Source organism: Furipterus horrens, unplaced genomic scaffold, assembly GCF_987537825.1.
Source record: "Furipterus horrens unplaced genomic scaffold, mFurHor1.1.pri manual_scaffold_17, whole genome shotgun sequence".
NCBI lineage: Eukaryota > Metazoa > Chordata > Mammalia > Chiroptera > Furipteridae > Furipterus > Furipterus horrens.
Genome location: NW_028327187.1, coordinates 28,563,027 through 28,588,058, shown reverse-complemented (window position 1 = coordinate 28,588,058; position 25,032 = coordinate 28,563,027). Strand labels below are relative to the sequence as shown.

The 25,032-nt window shown below is 37.6% G+C and overlaps 1 protein-coding gene across 3 annotated transcripts in view; it reads right to left on the bottom strand.

The window, feature by feature from the left end:
• Positions 1 to 10,981: 10,981 nt before the first annotated feature.
• The window catches only part of SMARCA1 (SNF2 related chromatin remodeling ATPase 1), a 122,543-nt gene continuing 108,492 nt past the window's right edge, over positions 10,982 to 25,032 (bottom strand). For 2 of the 3 annotated variants that reach the window (XM_090264346.1, XM_090264347.1), the window contains 2 exons: positions 12,564 to 12,674; positions 10,982 to 11,458 (listed from right to left, as the gene is read on the bottom strand). In XM_090264346.1, the coding sequence (XP_090120472.1) occupies positions 11,387 to 11,458; positions 12,564 to 12,674 (183 nt within the window). In that variant the 3' untranslated portion in view covers positions 10,982 to 11,386. The other variant, XM_090264348.1, reaches the window with a different exon arrangement.

Below are 25,032 nucleotides of genomic sequence, written 5' to 3'. Positions count from 1 at the left end.
TTCAGAATAGAAGGGCAGAGAAAGTGCTTCCAGGACAAAGTAAAACTGAAGGAGTTCATTAGATCCAAACCACTGTTATATGAAATGTTAAAGGGACTTGTTTAGAAGGAGGAGGATCAAAACTATGAACATTAAAATGAAAACTGTATCACAAAAACCAACAACAGAAGCTAGGGAATCGAAACAAAGGAAAACTAAGTAGGCAACGAGCGTGGAAAAAAGAATGATAGGTATGGGGAACATATAGGAGGGATGTCAGCAGTGAGGGGAAAGGGAGGAAAGGGAGAGAGAGGATGCAAGAATTAAGAAGGATAGTAGGAGGGAGTGGAGTAGATAGGAAGATGTTGAGAAATATATGCACAACCAATGGGCATGGACTAAGGGAGGGGCTACTGGAGGAAGGGGGGTCACTGGGTGGAGGGGAGCAGATGGAAAAGAAATTGGGACTTTAACAGCATGATCAATAAAACATATTTTTAAAAAGCTTATGAGATCAAATCACTATGAGTTTAGAAAGAGATGGTACTATGGCAAGCCATTGCCCCAAGCCATGTAGTCAAAGGGAAACAGAAGGACCAAATCTGTGGAGTGACAGGCCCTGCAACTGATCCGACCCCAGCTCTTCCGGTGTCCTGAAGAAAAGTTAATGTTTCTAAAGAACTCAAGTGTTTCTATTCCAGACCACTTTTTGCCAGAGCACACTTGCTGGGTGGAGGCCTGGGTGGGGATCTCACAATGGGACCAGGGAAGTGATGGAGGTGGGAGTGTTCTAGCTCAGACACATCAGTTCAGTCATAACAGATGACAATGCACAATCCAGCCCAGCAATGGCAACAGTGGCAATATTACATATCTTGCCAACTTCAGTGGCAGCATAAGTGGCATGAAAGCGTGTTCTGAAGCAAACCACTGAAGGCAGGGAATGTGAAGATCTTGAGACTCAAGATGTCTTGTCTAAGTTCTGACCCAAGTGCCAAGAGAGGAGTAGCAGGACCACCAAATGTTGGTCCTTGGGGTATTTCCAGATAACACATTACATTTGGCTCATACTGACTATTTTGACCCCTGCCATTTTGACTCCAAGGACATTTTTGTTCTGAATTTTGCTCTTTCCTCTACCCATAGTATGAACTATTCAGGTTAGAAGAATTCAACTTTACTAAGAGTTTAATACCTCTACTTCATCTTACACATTCCTTTGAGTGTATAAATAGGGATTTGACACCTTGAAAGTAGCTGAGCCTGTGAGAGGAAAGACACCGTGTGTTGATCTTCCCAATTATGGAACGAGTAAATGTTTCATTAGGTTCACTTCTTTTTTTTCAACTATGTTTTATTGATTATGCTATTACAGTTGTCCCAATTATTTTCCCCTATGCCCTCCCCCCCGCCAGTACACCATTTCCCTCCAGCAATCCCCCAACCTTAGTTCATGTTCATGGATTATGCAAGTTCTTTGGCTTCACCTGTTCCTATACTGTTCTTAACATCCCCTATTTTGTTTCTACCAATTATGCTTTTTAAGCCCTGTGCCTTTTCACCCATTTGCCCCTTCCCCCTCCCAGCTGATAACCCTCCAAATAATCTCCATATCTATGGTTCTGTTCCTGTTCTAGTTGTTTGCTTAGTTTGTTTAGATTCAGTTGCTGAGTCGTGAATTTGTTGCCATTTTAATGTTCACAGTTTTGATCTTTTTCCTAAATAAGCCCCTTTAACATTTCATTTAATAATGGCTTTGTGATGATGAATTCCTTTAGCTTCACCTTGTCTTGGAAGCACTTTATGTGCCCTTCCATTCTAAATGATAGCTTCACTGAATAATCTTGGTTGTATGTCCTTGCTTTTCATCACTTTGAATACTTCTAGCCAGCCACCTCTTGCCTGCAAAATTTCTTTTGAGAAACAGCTGCTAGTCTTATGAAAACTTCTTTGAAGGTAAGTCTCTGCTTTTCTCTTCCTCCTTTTAAGATTCTCTATCTTTAACCTTTAGCATTTTAATTATGATGTGTCCTGGTGTGGTCCTCTTTGGGTCTAATTTGTTTAGGACTCTCTGTACTTCCTGGACTTGTATGTCTATTTCCTTCACCAAATTAGGAAAGTTTTCCTTCATTACTTTTACAAATATATTTTCAATTTCTTGCTTTTCCTCTTCTCCTTCAGGCACCCCTGTGCTTTGGATGTTGATACGTTCAAAGTTGTTCCAGTGGTCCCTAAACCTCTCTCTTTTTTTTTTTTTTTTTTAACATTCTTGTTTCTTCTTTCTGTTTCAGATGAATGTTTATTTCTTCCTTTTGTTCCCAATTGTTGATTTGAATTCTGGCTTCCTTCCCATCACTGTTGGTTCTCTATATATTTTCTTTATTTCACTTTGTGTAACCTTCACTTCTTCCTTTATTTTGTGGCTATACTCAATCATTTCTCTGAGCATCCTGATCATCAATGTTTTAAACTTTGCATCTGTTAAGTTGGCTATCTCGGCTTTGTTTAGTTCTTTTTCTGGAGTTTTGTTGTGTTCTTTTATTTGGGCCATATTTCTCGGCTTCCTAAATTTGGCAACCTCCCTGTGTTTGTTTCTATGTATTGGGTAGAGCTGCTTTGACTCCATGTTTTGGCAGTATGGCCTAATGTAGGTGGTGTCCTGTAGGGTCCAGTGGCACAGCCTACCCTATCACCCAGGCTGGGTACTCGGGTTGTGCCCTTCATGTGGGCTGAGTACACCCTCCTCTTGTAGTTGAGCCTTGGTTGCTGTTGGCAGATCAATTGGAAGGATTTACCCAGGACTGGCTAACCACCAACCTCCACCCTCTGTGGAGGATCAGCTGTGCAGGGACAGGGTGGTTGTCTCAGATGTGGTCTGTAGCTATCCAATGTATGTGCTGGCCCTGGGGTTTCCTGGGTGGTGTAGGTCAAGGTCCCCCATAACCTGTGTTTTGGCTAAGGTACCCTGCCTAAGATATAAAGCAATCTGAGATAGCTGCTACCTATGCTGTGCTTGGAGATTCCCAGGCAAAATCAAGCTGTGACTCTAAGCTGGCTGCTGCTAGTACTGGGCCTAGAGCTCACTGAGGCCAGCTATTACTTATTTGATAGGATTTAGGAAGTTGTGAAGCATGAGCCAAAACCAGCCATTCATATGGAAAAGCAGCTTAGGTGGGTCCATAAGATGGATGGGAATGAGTCTCTGGGGATCTCCAATGTGGGTTAGCCAGGTTGATGGAGTCTCAGGCACCAGTTTGTCAGCTCTGTGAGGGGAGGGTTTAGAAAAGGGACAAGGGCCTCTGCTTACCTTAATGGCAGACGCTGCAGTTTCTCTCAGCATCCCACTGGTGCCTTTCAAGCTGCTACTCTGATGCTGGAGCTCAGAGAGAGTGACTCTGAATAGGTGAGTCCATGTGTGGAATAAGAGTAACTGCTTGGTTCTCCAGCAGTTTCTTCCACTGACTCAATCCCCATTGCTTTTTGCAGCCAGAAGTTGTGAGGCTTTATCTTTCTGGCACTGGAATCCTGGGCTGGGGGGCCTGGTGTCAGGCTGGGACTCCTCCTTCACTCCTGAGATATTTCTTCCAAATTTTTTTCCACCACACAGAGAGACCAGCTGGTCCCGCCTCTGCGCCTCTCCTACCCATCTCAATGGATGTGGTTTATTTAATTCCATCGTTGTCAGACTTCCATTCAACTCAATTTCTGACAGTTCTGGTTGATGGTTTTCCCATATTTTAGTTGTAATTTTGATGTAGTTGTATAAAGTGGTGAGCCATGTCTGCCTACACCACCATCTTGACCAGCTCTCTCCTGAGGTTTAACTCTTGCAGTACTCCTGCTTTATCAGCTTATACCTATGATAACCTGGAGCATGATGCCCAAGAAAGAAACAAAGCTGCCCCTGAAATCTAAAAGTTGGCCTGATGCTCACATCTAAACTGTGTTATTCTCATATTGGATAGTAAAAATTTCATATGCCAACTTCCAACAAAGTTACTCTGAGAACATGACAATGTGAGACAGAAGAAGGCCACTTCATAATTTTGTCTTATGCACAAAATCAAGACCAGTATGCCCCCAACAAACTATTAAACACCGCTTCCTCTCGGCTAAAGTGAGTAACTGCTTCTTATTTACCAATGATCACTTTATCGGCTTCCTAGCTGGCTCTCCCTATAGATAAAGTTTTATTGAGATACCCAGTCAGAGTCATCCCTGATTTCAGACAGCATCCAACCTAGAATGAACCTTCACTTCCTTAGGCCCTCTCTCAATCAGCTAACCAAAGCCCAAATAGTAGAATAGCTTCTTTCTGCTATCCTCTCATTGTGAGACCCCAGGGTTTTTAACACAGACACCCCCGAAACAAATAATAAATCTACCTTATTCCAACGCAGGTGTGTTCCTGGTGAGTTTTAATTGAAGAGCATTGGAATGCCCCTAAAATTCATTCTTTTGATTTGTCCCTTATGTTTTGCATTAAAGTTGAAGGGTATAAACTTTCAGTATCATATTGATGATTTTGGGTAACAGAGTTTTACATATGTTGAACACACCATAGCTACAAGTAGTTTAAGGAGAACAGGTAAATTGATGTAATTATATGAGGAGAAACTGCCCAGTTAGGTTGTATTACATACAATAAGTGATGTCAATCATTAAATTGTGAATCCATTTTAATGGAAATTTGGTAGTGTTTTAACAAAATAGGTGTCAATTGGGGAGCTCAGAGATGCATAACATTTTTTTTCCATTTAAAGTAATGGTGCTCTAGTCAAGGTAAAAGTGTCATCCTGATGTGCCAAGGTTGCAGGTTTGACCCCAGATAAGGGTGTGTGCAAGAATCAATCAGTGAATGCATAAATGATTGGAACAACACATCAATGACTCTCTCTCTCCTTCTCTCTCTTTCTTTCTCTCTCTCTCCCTTCTTCCCTTTTTCTCTCTCTTTCTCTCTCGCTTCCTCTCTCTCTAGAATCAATAAATTTTAAAATTTTTTAAAAATTAGTCATTGCTACTTTGATGTAGGAGTATTTACACTAAAGGAGATTGCCAGGAACATATCACAAAGGGAAAGGTTATATTTATAATTACTGGATGTGCAACAGCATAGATCCATCTTGAAGAATGTGAAAATTCTGGAACACCTGATGGGAGCTGATCACAATTTCTCTATGGAATCATGAAGAAATTAATATCAATTTCTAAGTAACAATAAATATAACTGGTAAAACTAATCAACACAAAATAAAATGGTCAATGTCTAAAACTTCACATAGTAAAATGTATTAGAAAAAAGATGAAAAACTACAGGTTACTTGTAACATTGAAAACTGAAAATTAACCTGAGAAAACTTAGACTGGGTGAAAAATAATCACCATGGGAAAAAAGTGATAAGTGGTGAAATTACAGAAGAAAAATTTTGTTGTTAGCCATAATTTTACAGAAAAATTACACGTTCTTGAAAATATACAGTATTCCCTCACTTATCGCAGGTATTACATTCTAGACCCCCCTGAGGTAGGTATTTATGTATATTTTAAGGCTTTATAAACCCTTCCCACACACTTATAAACTGTTCCCACTCCCTTATTAACCTTTATCACTTCCTTATTAACCTTTTCCACACTTTTATAAACACTGCTTATGTTCTTAAACGTATTCTACACTCTTAAACCTACATAACTTTAACAACATACATATACAGTACCACAAAATCCCTCAATATAGTAAAAAATCCGCAATAAATAAATATAATATTTTTAAAAATCCCGTGATACAATGAGGCCACAATAAGTGAACTGCAATATAGAGAGGGACTACTGTATCTGTAAGATTTGAGCCAGGAAAGTACACCTTGATAAAAATAATGTTCACTAATAAAAAATTATAATTCAAGGTAAATTTTACTATGAAAATAATTTATTGATAAAGCAAATCCTTTCAGTAAAGTTAAAATGAAACTAATCAATACCAATGAAAATATTTTTGGTAGATTAAAAATATAAATGGAAAAAATGAATAGTTTATCTGTACAGTTCATAAAATTGATCAAGGACCTTTAGTTGGCTTAAGGGAATTTGTTTCAATAAAAATTTGCTTAATAAAAGAATTCATCAGATTTGGAGTATTAGGATACAGCTCAATGTCCCAATGACAATAAAGTTAAAACAATAACAAATTAAAAACGGATGGAAAATTATCTCTCTCTCAAGATGAAAGTTTCAAACTGGAGGCACCCCAGGGCTAGAAATGCAGTTTCATGGTCATCAGCAACCCAGGTTCCTTCTCTATAGCTGCTACACCATCCTTGATGTGCATCCACATAATTCAAAATGTTTGCTCTAACACCAGTCCACATTTCAACTAGCAGGGAAGAACAAAGGATGAAGAAAACCTCCTCTTTTAAGGATACTTTCCAGAAGTTGCAATATCAATTATGTTTACATCTCATTGGCCAAAACTTAGTACTGGTAGTACCTTGCTACAAAGGAAGGTGGATAATATACTCTTTCAGCCAAGTGACAATTGAATAGCTGAAGATAGATGTTCTTATTTCTAAGCAAGAAGTAAAAGATGTATACGGTGAGGCAATTAGAAGTCTCCATCTCTATTAACTTGATTGTAATATATATGCTCCAATGTTCTTGTAACTAAAATATATGGGGTATCCAAACTGCCAGATCAAAAAGACTACTGGTTCAAAATGGTAAGAGTCAAAAAGGCAGCTACAAAATACCTTTGTGCCCTTCATGGACACAACAGGAAGGCAGACTCAAAGTGACAGACTCTCATCTTTCCACTGAACTGTGTACATGGGGTCTCACAGGTTATTATTTGGAATACTAGCAGAGGACTGTTATTCTACACAAACTACAAATCAGGACACCTCAACAGAAAGAGTCTGTGGTAGATTTTCCTCCACACCCATCTTGTGTCAAGATGTTTTACAATGTAAGTTTGTAGCATCTTTGGGAGAGGGTGGAGGTGGGTGGGGCAGGGGAGACCAATGGAGGAAAATGGGACAATTGTAATAGTAAAACAATAAAAAATATTGAATTTTTTAAAAAGTGGAGCCAATTTCCCTACCTATTGAATCTGGTCTGGCCTTGTGATTTGCTTTGTTCAGTAGAATCTAGAATCTAGAAGCTGTGTGACATCCAAGCCTGGGCTTCAAGATACCTTGCAAGCTTCTGTTCTTTCTTTCAAACCCTACCAACCTTGCCATGTGAACAAGCCCAAGCTAGCCTTCTGGATGATAAGACATAAGTGGCTGAGTTACCCAAGCTAACAATCAGTCAAGGCCCCACAACTAGAGTTACCTAGCTGGCCAGTAGTTGACCAGACACAAAGCCCAGCCAAGAACAAACAAACCACACATCTGAGCCCAACCAAAAGTGCCAAATCACAGAATTGTGAGTTAAATAAATGGTTGTTTTAAACCACTAAGTTTTAGAGTGGTTTGTTATCCAGAAAAGCTGATGAGATGATACAGAGCCTAAAAATAAATCCATACCAAGCTTAGTTGTCTTCAAAGCCTGAAGCTGACAATTCAGAATACAATTCTGAGTATTTTCCTTCAGTATATTAAGTGAAAATCCCTGTATCCTGGGAGATACCATCCATAAGTCATGGTTTTATGAGCTTGGGCAGAGAAGCTTGCCATACTCCAGCACCAACCTAGCATTGTTAAAGATCTACATGTGAGGAAAATTATGGCACGCAAATTATTCACAGATAGTTTACATTGCTTTGTTTTAAACTACAAAATAAAAGCAAATCTTTTAAAAACTTAGTTCATCCATACTCAAATTTTAGCATATGTGCACTTGTAGTAGCATATAAAAGCATCACTTTTTCTCCTACTACCATGACCATCAACAGCTGCCATCTCCCTGAAGAGAAAACTCAAAATACTGTGATGCTGTTATAGGAAACCTCTATTCTTTTTTTGTTGTTGTTAAAATTCATTTATTTTTAGAGAGAGGGGAAGGGTGAGAGAAAGAGAGGGAGAGAAACATCAATGTGTGCGAGATACATCCATCATCTCTCAACTGGGGACCTGGTCTGCAACCCAGGAATGTGCCCTGACTGGGAATCAAACTGGTGATCTTTTGGTTCACAGTCCAGCACTCAATCCACTGAGCCATACCAGCCAGGGCTGGAAACCTCTATTCTTAAGGACTCAAGTTCACTGGTGAACTTAATCTTACCAATAATCACAAAATATGGTAAATAATAAGAAATCCCACATAGGTGATATAATGCTCATGAGAAGTTATCAAGTTTGCATTCTATAATGGTACCTCTTATGATAACTTTTGCTAGTTAATGTTCCAGTCATTTATCAACATGTTATCAACCACAAACTGTAGCAAATGACTTGGCTCCAGAAGCTGAGCATCTAAGCAGTCTAAGCATAATTCCCATATTGGTCTCCAGAGGAAGGGGATCAAAGCTTCTCTCTGGTCCTCTCCCTATCTTCCTACACAAGTACTGGAGGAGTGCTGAACTGATGGGTGAGATTGCCAAACACTTGAACCAGCGTCTAGTGGGTGGAGCCTTGGGAATATAAACAATTTTATATCATAAAAAGCCTCTTTCTGGATTCATTCCCCGTGGAGCTGGTAGCTGTGAGGGTTTTGTGTTTGTTTGTTTTTCCTCATTGCAATGGCAAATTGTGAGATTTGACTTTGGCTCAAGAGAAATGCTAAGTCATTAATCCTACTTTGGTTCTGAGTTCCATTATGGTCAGTAGAGTGCTGAACTGGGTCTGGAGCCAATGTCACAGTTAATAAAATGTTACTTTGCCTTCTTTTGCCACTCTTGTGCACATATATCCTTTTTGGAACACACAAGATGGTATGGCCAAGGCAGGATTTAAGTATTCTTGCCTCCCCTGACCTATTACCATCATAATTGCATCTTTTAACAGCATGTGGTTCTCACCTTTGCTCTGAATACTGACATGGTCTTAGCAGATAGAGCAAATATATGCTCTGAGAACTGATATATGGAGAGCAAAGTCCCACAAAAGCAGTTGAAGTTCAGTCTTCACACTTGAAGCTCTACTTCTATAGATTTAGGATATAATATCCTATGTAACAGGCAGGTGTTGGTATTGATGCAAATATTCATTTAGAGCTAGGGTAGCCTTGTCCATGACTTCAAATCACAGGAGCAGCAAGGTCTGCAACACGACCTAGATGTATTATAGAGTGGGACACCTGCAACTTATATAATCTTATTAACCAATGTTACCCCAATAAATTTAGTAAAAATTCAAAGAATAAAATAAAATAATACAAAAACCTTAAAAGAAAGAAATGTTGGACTGATCAGAGTCCAGAAAGCATGAAACTTGGGGATAACAATAAGTCCCTCTCAGGTTATCATTTCTTCTGCTTAGGTGGTTGTAGCTTTTAATCTCATTGGAGTGAAAAATTCCAAGACTTTGAGTTTAAGAACTCTGGATTGAAGTTTGGAGCCACAGCACCAGCTACTGAAGTAGTACTTTGTTACTTTCACCTCCTTTGTGGGCCTTACAGAAAGGGCAGTAAAGCCAAGCATGTATTTGGGTGTCTCTGGGTCCCTTGATCTAATATCGTAATCACATATCTTATTAGCACTCCAATTTCAGCCTAACCACCAATAAAGTACAAGAGTCTAACTCCTAATAATGGGTACAGTAAAATGTATCCAATCAGGAGCATGTCAGTAAGCAATAAGAAATCTGGACAATGAATAAAAACTTGGAAAAATCCAGCAGAGAGTGGGCTGCCATTCTAGGTCTATTCTTGTTTCACAACCCCTATGAGAAGACTGAGGACACGAAACATGTTGACTAGCACTCAGAGCTGCCTGAGATTTGCCAGTGGTACACTAAATAGAATCTGATAGGAAATACAAAAGATCTTGATAGGGGAAAGGAGCAACTCTTTATTGGCCCAAACCTTGTTTTGATAACTACCACTGTCCCGTACTCCCATATTTTCTTATTTGTTGTGTGTTTCACATTAGATTCTGATCCGTTTAATCTGTTCCCTTACATACTAATCTTGACTTTGATTAATTACACACTAACACTTTCATGTGACAGACCCAGGTTCTTTCTTGAACAGACAGCCCCTGTAGCAGAGGCAATAATAGAAAAAAATTCTCTTTTTCCCCCCCCTACATTTGCCAGCTCACTTGCATATATACAAGGCCACATGACTAGTTTTGGATAATGAAACATGTGTCACTTCTGGGCTGAGGCAATAAAGTGCTTACATGAGATTCTCCAGCCTCTTTTTCTCCTACAGTGGTAGCTGAACTGGCCACGTGTCCCAGATGGTGCATCTACAAAACTGGAGTCTCGGTCAGCATGAAACCTTGAGTGACTCTGTAGAGCAGATTCTCTCCCATTCTCACATCCCTCTCATCAGCAGTGGGATCTCTGGTTTGAGCAAGATATAAACTTTTGGTGTGTAAAACTTCTAACACTTTGAGAGTTATCTGAACATAACTATATTCCCATAGAAGGCAGCCTTCCTTCTTCTGCATGCATAGTGCTTATTTCATACTCTTAATTTAGTCATTAATACATCTACATGTTAACCTCATACTCCTCTGAACTGGCTCTATTGGACATAAGATCATGCACAAGTCAGCAAGCAAAGCTTTAACTTTCAACCAAATACACATTAGTGAGCAATACAATTCAGTAAACACAAATATTTTCTGCTGCACAAAAAACAGGAAATAATTAATTTCTTATAGATATTTCTTTATTATATTTCCCACCTGAATAGAGAATAACTTAAATGTGACTCATACTGACAGCAAGCACGGTATCAAATATTAGTTTTTTTATATTTTTTCTGTTGTCACCCTTGATTTCTTTAGGAAAAAATATTTAGATGACCTCAAATAAACAAGTATTATGCTAATCACAGTATGCAGTAACACAACAATCCCATACGCAATAGAAAAGAAAGCAAAAAAGAAGTGAAAAAGTCTTTCTCCTCAAATCATTTTAATTATTTTTCCACAGCCATATAAATTTAAAGTATGAAACAACAATAATACAGCTATAGAATCTAGGTTCTCTCTCAAAGCAGCGGCATATAAAACATAGAAAAGCTAAAACCTCAGCACAAGCTTCAAAAGAACAAGGACTGAGAGGATTTTGATGAAGACATGAAATGCACAAAATACAGTACACAAAAATACTAGAATGCATAAAATATAAAGCTACACATTTCAAGTAGAAAGCATTGTAAAATATATAAAATATGCAAAAAAATCAAAAAGAGAAAGATTTTTCTTAGAGTACCATGAATACACTGGAACTGGCAATTAACATTTGAAGATGGGAACAAGAAAATAGCAGTTTCCCATTTAAAACTTTATTTCTAGGCTTTAGGATTTCACCTTCTTGACATCCTTCTTTCCAGAGCTCTCAGTAGCTGACTCTGCTTTTCTTTTCTGTGACTAAAATGGAAACAGATTTAATGTTCTGCTCCAATATGGACATTTTTAAATGGCCCAACAATGTTAAATCTAGGATGTAAATGCATTAAAAAAAATTTTTAACATGAATATTCACTTAAATGTTACACTCACAATTAATGTTCTATATAGCCCAACAAACTATGTAACCCAATGTAAAATAACCATCAAAGATGTTTGTTTTTAAGAAAAGACAAAAGATATGCATAAAAATAGTAATCAAGTGTCTATTTACATGTGGTACTATAAATGTACTCTTTTCTTATAGAACTACTTAATACTTAAAAGTTGTATGGGCAAAATGTTATTTATGAGTGTATTATTTTTAAAAACTGTATGATGGAAGTTAAAATACCACATTTCATATGCTCTATGATGCACATTTCTTTCCCAAGTTAGCATCTCTGAAATCAGGATGCATCTTACAACTGATGACAAGTTATAGTAACTTGACAACAATTTTTCTCAGTGTACATAAAATAATGCTGTGTCTTAGAGTGGAAGGCACCTGAGACTTGATGAAATATGGTAGTTTACATAACCACGCTCAAATAACATGATCTATTAAAGACTATTTTAAATTGTAGCTATACAAAACAACCTGACTGGATTAAAATCAAGTAATCTTATTATTCAACACTTAAATTACTAGCAAGTAAACCAAAGTCTTCTCAAAGTTCTCATTTGAACTCATAGTTCCACAAAGGTAAGAAAAACTTATTTGATCAAATCAGAACTCCCTGTTTCAATTTCAGTCCCATGCCATCCCAAATCCCTCCTTCTACTCCCCACAACAACTCTAGTCTCAAGTTGAAGAATTTTATTTGCATTATACTTTTTCTTAAAGTCATGAGGAATGTTTTATAAGTACTGAGCCCTGTTACTAAGGAGTTCCTAACCATATATTCTATAACCAAATAGGAAATGTGTTTGTAGTGTAATTCATTTTCTGTCAAAAACAAATTAGCAGTTCATAAAACCAGTTTTTATAATAGGTATCACTAAGGCATTAAACATGATATAGGCATTTAAATTATGTAAAAAAATGGAATCTACCTAAAAGTTAGGAAAATGCTGAAAATTTTACCATTGGGGTTTTAGCTGTACGTTTCTTCTTTTCTGCTCTCTCTCTTTCCTCAATTTCCATATTTTCTTTCTCAATCAATGAAATCAGAGTATTACAGCGTCTCTGGAACTCCTAAACCAAATAGTAAAAGATTTTTTAATTTCTGTAATCCAGGAATAATCCTTAAAGAGTAATAATTCTTTAAATGTATAATTTCTATGGTTCAGATTTCTAAAGTTGGTATTATTAAGAACAATATTCATATAGGATATTAATAGATTCCACCAAAAATATGGGAAGGAGGTAAATGTCACTCAATGGGTGAATGGGTAAAAACCTGTGGTACATCCATACCATGAAATACTACTCAGCAATAAAAAGGAAAGAAGTCTCAGTACACACAACAATCTAGATGAATCTCAAGGGAACTATGCTGAATGAAAAAAGCCAATCTCAAAAGGTTACATACATATTCCACTTATATAACATTCTTGAAATAACAAAAGTTTAGAAATGGAGAACATATCAATGGTTGCCAGGGCCTAGGGAAAGGGGGAGACTGGGTGTGGCTATAAAGAGCTAGCACAAGGGACTCATGTAGTGGTGCTGGTTACATGAATCTACATGTGATAAAACTGTACTGACCTACATTCACAGGAGTGCACATGCACACAGAAGTGCATGCATAATCAATGAAATCTGAATAAGCTCTGTGGATTGTACTAATGTCAATTTCCTGGTCATGGCATTGTATTATAGTTATGCAGGATATTACCATCATGGAAGACCTCTCTGCACATTTCTTTACAACTTCCTGTGAATCTATAAATATTTCAAACTAAAAAGTTAAAATCACATAGACAAAAAAATAAGGTAATATCTTATTGCAAAAATAAGTTTTGGGAGTACTCAGTTTACAAAAGTGAAACATATTGCTTTAGTATAGGGCTTCTCAGAGCCTTCAAGTTCCTGACAAACACTGTCAACCACCAGGTGAGAGACGTAGGACACAAGCAGCTCCCAAAACTATTCAGCCAACAGAACTCCCTTCTCACAGAACATATTGTGGAATCAGAGTTCTGAAGAGCACATCTCAGGAAACACTGCTGTGTTTGTTAACTTGGAGCGAACAATAGCTGAAAAGATTTTGCATTATCCTTGCCACTACTTGTATTTTACTCCAACAAATCAATGCTTCCAACTATAATATAAACTGTTTTTATGAATGTATGCTGAGTATCAAACATGACTCATTAATATGAACACTTATAGTTATTAACCCTGTATACATTTGCTGTATTTTAAAGGTAAATAACAGTCTAACATTAAAGGATAAGTAACATTTTAAAACATGATTCCTTTTTTGCCTAAGCAAAAATTGTCTAATAAAATACAAAATAGCTAAACATCCAAATGAAAATGTATGTTTGTTGACAATTAAAACCCCAACAAAAATTGTCAAAGTACAATAACAGAAAACTCCTAAAAATTAAAATATCTAAATATTTTTAAATTTGTCACTCAAACAAGTGATCAAAGAAATGCAAAGTAAAACAATACCATCTTTATCCAATTAGCAATGATATGTGCATGTATGCACGTGTGGTCTACACATCCAGAGTCAGCAGTAAGATGGTAAAACAAGAACTCAAACTCAGTGATGACAAGATGCTAATGTTATGAACTGAATTGTGAACTCACAAAATTCATATGTTGAACTTAATACCTCACATTGTGACTGGAGTTAGGGCCCAAAGGAGGTAATTAAAGTTAAATGAGGTCATAAGGGTGGGATCCTGGTCCTACAGGACTTGTGTTCTTGTAAGAGGAAGAGATATCCAGAGATATCTCTTTTTACACTCCAAAAGAGAAAGGACCATATGGGACAAAATAAGAAGGTGCCATCTATAGTCTGGGGATAAAGGTCTCACTGAAAACCAACCCTGTTAGCACCTTGATCTTAGACTTCCATTCTCCAAAACTGTGAGAAATTTCTGATTAAGCCACTTGCAAACTAATACACTACCTTTCCAGAAAGTAATTTGGGAATATCAAATTGTTTTCTTAAAAATTTCATACATTTTGAACCAACAATTCTATTTCTAGAAACTTAATGTAAGAAAATAAGAACTATATACAAAGTTTTACAGAAGAATGTTTAGAGCAATGTTATTTATAGCAGGAACATACTGGAGACTAAATTTTTGGTAATTTGGAAATATACAAACACATCTTATTTTATATAATATAAGATGTGTGTGTGTATATATACACACACACACACACACACATACACAGAGAAATAGCTGCAAGAATATTAACTACAGCATTACTAGTGGTTAACAGCGGATACCTCAGAGAATAAGGCCAATGGTAACTTATATTTTCTTCTTTATACTAGCCTGTATTTTCCAAATTTTCTGCAATGAACATTTAGGTGCTAGGCAATCTGTAGCATTTTTAAGAAACGGAAAGTGGAGGCAGCCAGGCCCAACTGCCACCTTCCGGCTTTCTAGGCCACCTCTCCCTGCGAGGCTTGCCGCAGCATGGTCACCCCCAAGCGGTTTCCGACGCTGGTGCAGCTCGAACAGCGGGAAGGGAGGCTATTCCAGGTGCTCAGTAACATCAGCAAACAGCACTACTGGTTCCACTCCGAGTACCTTAAAAGTCCGAAGGCAGTTCATCTCGAGGTGTGGCTGGTGGAAGCGATCTTTGGCCTGGGCGGAAAGCACATTCCACACGTCGAGTGTGTGTCTCAGACCCTGCTTCACATTAATCAATGGGACCCTGAAGGCGAGGCTGAGATCTTGATATTTGGTCGGCCTTCTTACCAAAAGGACATGTCCAAGATGATCATGAACTTGGCTTGCTATCACCGCCAGCTCCGGGCTCAAAGCTCAGAGAGGAAAGCTGCGCAGGAGACTGAGACCTAGCAGTCCCCCCGACGCTGCCCTGGAGGCGGCGACCCAGCGGTCCCCCGACGCTGCCCGGAAGACGGCGACCCAGCAGTCCTCCGACACAGTCCGAGAGGTGGCGACCCAGCGGTCCCCCAACGCTTCTGAAGGCCCGGTTCCCAAGATATGAAGTCATTTTCGGGCCGGTAGCGAGAGCTAGGCAAGGTTCAAGTGGAAACCCCCATCTGGAGGATGATGTGAGTTGCTCTTGGATTCCCCTCCTCACCTCCTCACCCCCCAATGTTAAATGTTTGCAAACACGAATTCAAAAAAGTCCTAACAAATTGAAATTCCTTAATAAAGAATCAAATTTCAAAAAAAAAAAAAAAAGAAAAGAAATGGAAAGTGGTTTTTAAAAGTTTGATCTGTCCAAATAAAAGCCAGAAAAATGCCATGCTGTTACATACAGAAATATTATCAACTACCCAAGTATTTTCTACTCTTTATAATGCAAGCCCAAAAGGAGGCAGAAAACCAAAGATATTCTAACCAGAAAAAAATCCTTGTTAACAAGTTATTGTTTAACTATTAAAAATAACCTTACAAAACACTGGTACATTCAAGTCTTTTGTACATATTCCATTACTCAGGGTTAAATAATTTAGGAAAAATAACACTGGCATTTTCCTTACCAAAACAATACTGGTATCTTTAATATGCAGACCAAATACTCTCCGTAGCTCATCCAATATCACACATACAAATTAAAACAGCATGTTATTCAACTTATCTATTATAGAAAGGGCTAAGCTGACCCTGATGAGATTTGATTGTTGGTTTCTAGGGGTCTTTACTTGAAGCTGATTCTTGAATCATTAAGCTATACCCTCTGGCTATTATCATTCCCAATAACAGTTGCCTATGAATGCAGATATCTTTAGATACAGATTCATGGTTCATATGGGTGATTCAGAAAAAAAAAACCTAATACTTTTGAGACAGTCTCATATGCATATAAGTAGAATATCTCAAAATAATTATAAATAGACTGTATAATAACTTCCTACATTCATTCCTTTTATACTGTCACTAACTACTCCAGACACAGAAAAATAATCAAACTCACTAGAAAAAGGCACCAAGAAATGGTAGAGTATAAATGTTGCTTTCCTAGTCTAGGTATTGTCACTTTCTCTAGAGCTACCAACCCCATTATTTATTCACCTGCTTAAAGACTAACTAAACAGAAAGTATCATAAACAGAACAGTGGATAAAAACCGACATTACAAGAGAGGCCAGGTTACCAATACAAGTGTTATACTTTTTGAATTACTAAGTGACTATGAAATGACTATGAGAAATTTCATGACATCAAATACACTTTCACCTTTTATAATTTTTCCTTTTACTTACATAGTCCCCTAAATTTTTATAACTCTTTATCTTCCTATTTTTCTAGGGTTACAGGGAGTTGTTCATGTTCATGTGATCTCAAACTGTTTCTACAATTCTATGGTCTAATTATCTTTTTCTCTCACCGTTTCCCAATGCTGGATTTAGGCATGAAGTTGGAGGAAGAAAAATAGCACACAAGGGGAAGAGAGATGCTAAACGGGACAACAGGAAAATGACAAGTGGAAAACTGTTCTGCAAGATTAAGAGCTGTGGCAAAAGAACAAAGTGTTTTGTGTTCATGCATGTGTGGAAATGCTGGATTTTAAAAAGGTTAAACAAATACCTTCAAGGCAGGACTTCTCAGAGCAGGATTCAGTATCAGCATTTCCCCAAACTATTTGAACACAGAACCCTTTTTCTGCATGTCATCTACTTGCATATCCTAGTATAATGTTTGGTAGAAACCAACTGGGGAAATGGTGTGCTGTGTAAGAATGATGGATAAGGCTAAGTTTGAATCAAAGTACAAAAGAAAAAACTAGAAATGAAGAACAAAGAACTAAGAAATTTTACTTCATTCAGTTGACAAAAGGATCTCATTGATGATTTTTGAGCTGGATAAGTACTATGTTGGTTCCTTTTGATATAACCAATCGCACTCAAAAATTAAGAAAGCAGTAGTAAAAAATAATGCAGACAGTAACACATTAGTCAAGGGAAGAAAGAAAAGATAAGGAATAGGGAAAAGATAGACACATAAATGTGCGGATTATCAGCCTTATAGTTGGTAGTTGAGGTAGACATTTGCCCACATACACAAAATAATATTTCTGAAATGTAAATATGATCATGTCACTGATCTGCTAAAAATATTTCAGCCCTGGCTGGTGTGGCTCAGTAGATTAAGTGCCAGCCTGCAAAACAAAAGGTCACTGGTTCAATTCCCAGTCAGGGCACATGCCTCAGTTGTGGGCCAGGTCCCTGCTTGGCGGCATGTGAGAGGCAACCGACCCATGTAACTATCACACTTTGATGTTTCTCTCCCTCCCTTCACCTCTCTCTAAAAGTAAATAAATAAAATCTTTTAAAAAGTCTTTCAGTGGCTCTCCACTTCCTATAGACTAAAGACCGAAGACTTCAATATAGCAGACAGGGAGGGTCCTTCGTAGTTTGGCTGCCAGCTATTTCATTTCCCAGAATCTTACCTACTTACACCGTACCATACCAACCTCCTTGCAGTTTCTGAATATGCTCTACTTGTTTATACCTTTGCACATGTTGTTTCCACAACCCTGAATGTAATTCCATGGACAACTCCTTCTAGTATTTTAAGACTTGTTTCTAAGGAAGGCCTCTTCTATGAAGCTATTCCTCTGATCTAACCCACAAGTCGAAGTTAAACTCTACCTTCTCTGTTAATTTCTCTATATAGAACCTTCTCAAAATTAAAGCTAAAAAGAAATATTTTCCTTTTTTAAGTGCATGAGTTAATAATATATCCTTATGAGAATAATCATATTGTGTTAACATTTTAATAATTCTAGTCAGGAAGAGCCCATCAATACACTTTACAGTTTACCAGTTTTACTAATAATTCACATTAATTCTCATTCTCACATTTCATTAACAATATAGTGCTCTAAAATATCAATATTAGCTGTTAACCTACAATTAACTACTGACATACAAAATCAAAAATTGTGAGTTGGCCTGCTTTATGAAATTTTGTAGACCATGCTGCATAAACAACAAACAAAAATATTACTAGGACTATAGAATAAGGTGAAAATTTTCAAATTTGACTTTCATTTATCCAAAGTACTGATAAATAAAATCCTCCTCTGACTGATGAACTAATAACCTAACACTTATCATCCCTGATAAACATATAAAAATAGGAGGCAACCTAATAAAAAGCTATAGTGATATTTTCTAAAAAGTATTTTTCTCTTAAAATTCTAATGAGGAATTTCATTTTCTTAACTTTAAATAAGGGACACTTTCATTAATAATAACTATATTTAAAAACAAACAGTAATAACATGAAATTTTTACTACATTGTATACAACAGTATGTGATTCTCTGAGATGCTATCAGAAAAAAATCATTTAAACTACTACAAAAGGCAGGGTAATTGTAATAATTAATTACTAATAATTTGATTCAACTCCAAGGTACATGGCCACAGGCAATGTGCACACAGCTCCTTTAGCTGGCTGAGAAGAAAGAAAAAAGCTCCCCAGAAGTTAAAAGGTAAGAATTATATTTTACTAAAAGTAAGAGTCAAAGCAACCCTGAAAAGGATACAATCAATTGTTATATGAAGAACTGTTCTTTATCTCAGAGAGTTAAATTCTGCTTTTCTCCTTTAAGTACTTAAAAGAACCTAAGGAGGTTCAAAAAAGTACTGATTAAGCTTTGGGTACTTTCCATATGTCCTTTCCAGTAAACTGACTAATGTGCTAGTTCTTTTGAACCTCTCAGATTCTTCTCAAATCTTCCAATCACATTAGTCTATAACTAAATAAATGGATACAATACCCTGACATCCATTCCCTAAAAGGAAAGTCAAGAAAATTAATGATTTAATGTTGATAAAGGGACTGGCAAGAATTATATAAAAGATAGTATATAAATATGAAGTATTATTTCTTCCTATAGTCATTTGGTAAAAGTCCTTCATTCTGACAGTCTTTGAATGTCCTAGGATTAAGACCCCATTTTAAGATATTTTTCTTAGGAAGAACATGGTAGGGGCTATTCATATGTTCTGAGCTTAAAATTCTAAAATGATGATACCCTTCCTACTTGTTTATGTAGTTCAATAGGGACTGATTACTTAAAGAATACATAAGTTTTCAGAGAAAGAAATCGCAATCTTTTTAGCACGAAGAAGTAAAACTAAAACTTTTTTTCTTTTGTATAGCAAGACTTTTTAAATGGAGAAAAGCATCAAAGAAATTTTCAACTTTTAGCTGAAGGCTTTCAAAATGAGGCATATTTAGAAGTGAAGGTTCATGATTTTAAACACTTTAAGACTGTTGTTTAAGTCAGAAGCCATGAATTCAGTACTTTAAGATCTCAGAATAAAACAACTACCAAGGTTTCTACTTTGTTCTAAGTATTTCCACACTGTTTATTGTATTCTTGGGAAAGAAGAGTCATCTTTAAGCAAGATTATGTTTTCAGAGATAGCTTCTTTAGTAAGCTACATTTAAAGTTTAAACATCAATAAAATTGAATAAAATGAAAACAGAAAATTTTTAATTAGAACACAGTGACACACACAATGAATCAAATTACATCCTCTGTATTTCTAAGATGTGATTTTTCAATAAAACAAATTATTTTAACTTCGGAAATCACAACTGCTTCTTTCAATCTTCCTAGATTGTGAATATGATTCACTATACAAAAGTAATTATTTTAAATGATGGGGGCAGATAGGTCATCTAGAAATACTAGAATCTACTTTTTTACTTTATTTTTATTTTTTCTATTTGATATTATTTTGTATTAGTTTCAGATGTACAGCAGAGTGGTCAGATAATCAAATACTTTGCGAAGTGTTCCCCCTTGTATTTACGGTATGCACCTGGCAATTTGTAATGCACTTATTACAATATTATTGACTATATTCCTTATGCTGTATTTTACATCCCTATGACTATTCTGTTCCTAACAATCTGTACTTCTCAATCCCTTCATCTTTTTCATCCAGTCCCCCAACCCCTCTCCCATGTGGCAGCCATCAGTCTGTTCTCTGTAGCTATGAGTGTATTTTTGTTTCATTTGTTCATTTACATTGTTCTTTATATTCCACATGTAAGCAGTCATATGGTATTTGCCTTTCTCTGACTGACTTCTTTTACTTCCTTAATGATTAATATTATCAAAAATATTCCAACTTCAAGCCAAGATGGAGGCCTAGACACACACGCTGGGTCTCCCTCCACAACTAAGGAATATAACTACCTCAAAACTAGAGAAAACCAGAAGTTCGAGAAAATGGAGCAGCATGGAAGTTCAACAAATAAAAGTATAAAGAAGGAAGTACTCATCCAGACAGCACCACAATGTCGTGAGACGGCTCACCATGTACTGACGAATACCTTGGCTATGCCCCTTACAACATAACAGGAGTGGCAGCTCCACCTAAGACACAGAGGTAAACAAACACAGGAGCCTGTCAAGATGATGAGGCAGAGAAGTATGGCCCAAAAGAGGGAACAGATCAAAGTTCCAGTGGGAGAACTAAGCAATGAGGAGATAGCCAACCTAACAGTCACAGAATTCAAAACACTGGTGATAAAGATGCTCACAGGCTTGACAGATATGCTTGAGTATGGCATACACATCAGGGAAGAAGTGAAGGCTATGCTAAATGAAACAAAAGAAAATCCACACAAAACCAATGGTGAAGGGAAGGAAACCGGGGTTCAAATCAATGATTTGGAACATAAGGAAGAAAAATACTGTCAACCAGTACAGAATGAGGAAACAAGAACTGGAAAAAAATGAGGAGAGGGTTAGAAAACTCTGGGACAACTTAGAATGTGCCAACATCCTAATCATAGAGGTCCCAGAAGGAGAAGAGGAAGAGCAAGATATTAAAAGTTAATGTGAAAAAAATAATGAAGAAAAACTCTCCAAATTTGGCGAAGGAAATAGACATACAAGTCCAGGAAGCACAGAGAGTCCCAAACAAGCTAGATTCAAGGAGGACCACACCAAGACACATCATAATTAAAATGTCAAAGGTAAAAGATAAAGGGAAATCTTAAAAGCAGCAAGAGAAAAGCAGAGAGTTACCTACAAAGGGTTGACTATAAGACTGTCAGCCGATTTCTCAAAAGAAACTTTGCAGGCATGAAGGGACTGGCAAGAAGTATTCAATGTGTTGAAAAGCAAGGACCTACAACCAAGATTACTCTATCCAGCAAAGCTATCATTTAGAATGGAAAGGCAGATAAAATACTTCCCAGACAAGGTAAAGCTAAAGTCATTATTACATGAAATGTTAAAGGGACTTATTTAAGAAAAAGAAGATCAAAACTATGAACACTAAAATGACAACAAACTCACAGCTATCAACAACTGAATCTAAAAAATAAAAACAAAATCCAACTAATCAAACCAGAATAGGAACAGAATCATAGGTATGGGGATCATTTGGAGGGTTATCAGCTGGGAGAGGGAAGGGTGAGAAATGGGGAAATGGTACAGGGATTAAGAAGCATAATTGGTTGGTACAAAATAGACAGGGGGAAGTTAAGAATAATAGAGGAAAGGGAGAAGCCGAAGAACTTATGTGCACGACCCATGGACGTGAACTAAGGGGAGTGGGATTGCTGGGGGAAGGGGAGTACTGGGCAGAGGAAAAAAGGGGAAAAATTAGAACTATTGTAAAAACATAATCAATAAAACATACTTAAAAAATAAAAATAAAGAAAAATGTTCCAAAAATGATAGTTTAAACATATGTGTATTTAAAAATATACTACTTGGAGATCCAAGATGGTGGAGGAGTAAATGGAAGCTACACTAACCTCCTCCCAGGACGAGTCTGGATTTACAACTTAATTTTGGAGAAATCATCTGGAATAACCAACGGAACACTAGCTGGAAAGAAGTCTTATAACCACGGAGAGACAGAAAAGGCCGCTAAATCACAACTTGACCGGTAGGGAGTGCGGAGACACGGAAGGGCTGGCTGGGCTCACATGGGTGGCAGCTGAAGGGACTGAGAAACAGCTCAGCAGCTGGGGATACCCCTGAGAAGGGCAGGGTCTAAACCCCCAGCTGGGCTTCCCAGCCTACAGCAACAGAGTGGAAAGTAAAACAGTATCAGCTGTGAAAAGCGAAAAGTCACAGGGTTTCTTGCTAGCCGGAGAGAAACAGCAGGAGAAAAAGAGCTCTTAAGTGGATCACATACGAAAATATTTTGGCCACCACTTACCCTGGGCTCAAGCAGAGGGAAGGCAGAGAGGACTGGAGACACTTGGGGAGAGTTTGGCACAGTGGCTTTGAGGGGAGAACTGGAGGAGCAGCCGACTGGGTCCCAGTGCTGACTCATCCCCAGTACTGCGGGTAGACCATTCCCCTCCAAGTGGCGTCAGCCTGAGGGGAAGCAAAAGCCCTGCCGACAGGAATTAAGCGGCCACACCCACAGTCCTTAAGCCTGACAGCTAATCACAGATTGAGTAGATTAACAATCAAAGAAGACAGACAACAGCAGTAGATCCCTGGAAGTCTCCAACAGGCTGCCTAGGGCCAGACTGGTACATGATCTGACGCCACCAGAGGCAGATCCAGGAAGTGCAGATCATTCTAAGAAGAACCAACAAACAATAGGAGTCAAAAAAATGGGGAGACAGAGAAACAACCTCCCATCAAAAGGAAAGGTAGAATCCCCAGAAAGAGTGCTAAATGAAATAGAGGGGAGCGAACTATCACATAAGGAATTCAAAACATGGATTATGGAGAAGCTGAATGAGCTCAGCGGAAACTACAAAGAACTCCAGAAAAACTACAAGGAACTCACAGAAAATTACGTGAGCATGAAAAAGGACATAGAAGCTATCAATAAGAGCCAGGAGGAAATGAAGAATACGATCTCTGAATTGAAGAACACAGTAGAAGGAATTAAAAGCAGGCTAGAGGAAGCAGAAGATCGGATCAGCGAGCTGGAGGACAACCTACACAAAAACTCCCAGACAATGCAACAAAATGAAAAAAGACTGAACAAGACTGAAGAGGTTCTAAGACAGCTGCAGGACAACATGAAACGTAATAATATCCGTATCATAGGAATTCCAGAAGGAGAAGAAGAAGAGCAAGGGATAGAAAACCTCTTTGAAAAACTAATGACAGAAAACTTCCCTAACATGACGAGAGAAAGAGTCACGCAAGTCCAGGAAGCGCAGAGGGTCCCAATGAAGATGAACCCCAACAGGCCCACCTCAAGACACATCATAATTAAAATGGCAACATTCAAAGACAAAGAGAGGATCCTAAAAGCAGCAAGAGAAAAACAACTAATAACATACAAGGGTACTCCAATAAGGCTATCATCAGATTTCTCAGCGGAAACACTACAAGCCAGAAGGGAATGGCAAAAAATATTCCAAGCAATGAAAAACAAAGGCCTACAACCTAGAATACTATACCCAGCAAAGCGCTCATTCAAAATGGAGGGTGAAATAAGGAGCTTCCAAGACAAAAGAAGGCTAAAAGAATACATCTCCACCAAACCAGCAATGCAAGAGATGCTAAAGGGTCTGCTCTAAGAAGATAAAGAAACAGAGAGAGAGACAGAGAAGAACACGAGTACAAAGGGGGAAAATGACAATGAATAAGTACTTATCGGTAATAACCTTAAATGTAAATGGATTAAACGCTCCAATTAAAAGACATAAGGTAGCTGAATGGATTAGAAAGAATGACGCACATATATGCTGTCTACAAGAGACCCACCTTAGAACAAAAGATCTACACAGACTGAAAGTAAAGGGATGAAAAAAAGTATTTCAAGCAAATGGGCATGAAAAAAAAGCCGGGGTAGGAATACTTATATCAGACAAAACAGATTTCACAGCAAAGTCCATAAAAAGAGACAAAGAAGGACATTTCATAATACTTAAGGGAAAAATCCATCAAGAAGATATAACCCTTATAAATATATATGCACCCAACTTAGGAGCACCGAAATATATAAGGAAACTTTTGAAAGACTCCAAGAAAGATATAGACAACAACACACTCATAGTAGGGGACTTTAACACCCCATTGTCAACAATGGACAGATCTTCAAAGCAAAGAAACACCAAAGATATTGAGGCACTGAACAACACTCTAGATCAAAGGGACTTAGTCGATATATATAGAAGTTTTCACCCCAAAGAAGCAAAATATACATACTTCTCAAGTGCACATGGAACATTTTCAAAGATAGACCACATGGTAGGACACAAAACAAGCCTTAACAAACTCAAGAAAATTGAAATTATATCAAGCATCTTCTCAGATCACAATGCCTTAAAATTGGAAATCAACCTCAAGGAAAAAAGTCAAAAACATTCAAACTCATGGAGAATGAATAACATGCTATTAAATAATGAATGGGTTAACAATGACATCCATGAAGAAATCAAAAAGTTTCTGGAAACTAATGATAATGAACACACAACAACCCAAAAC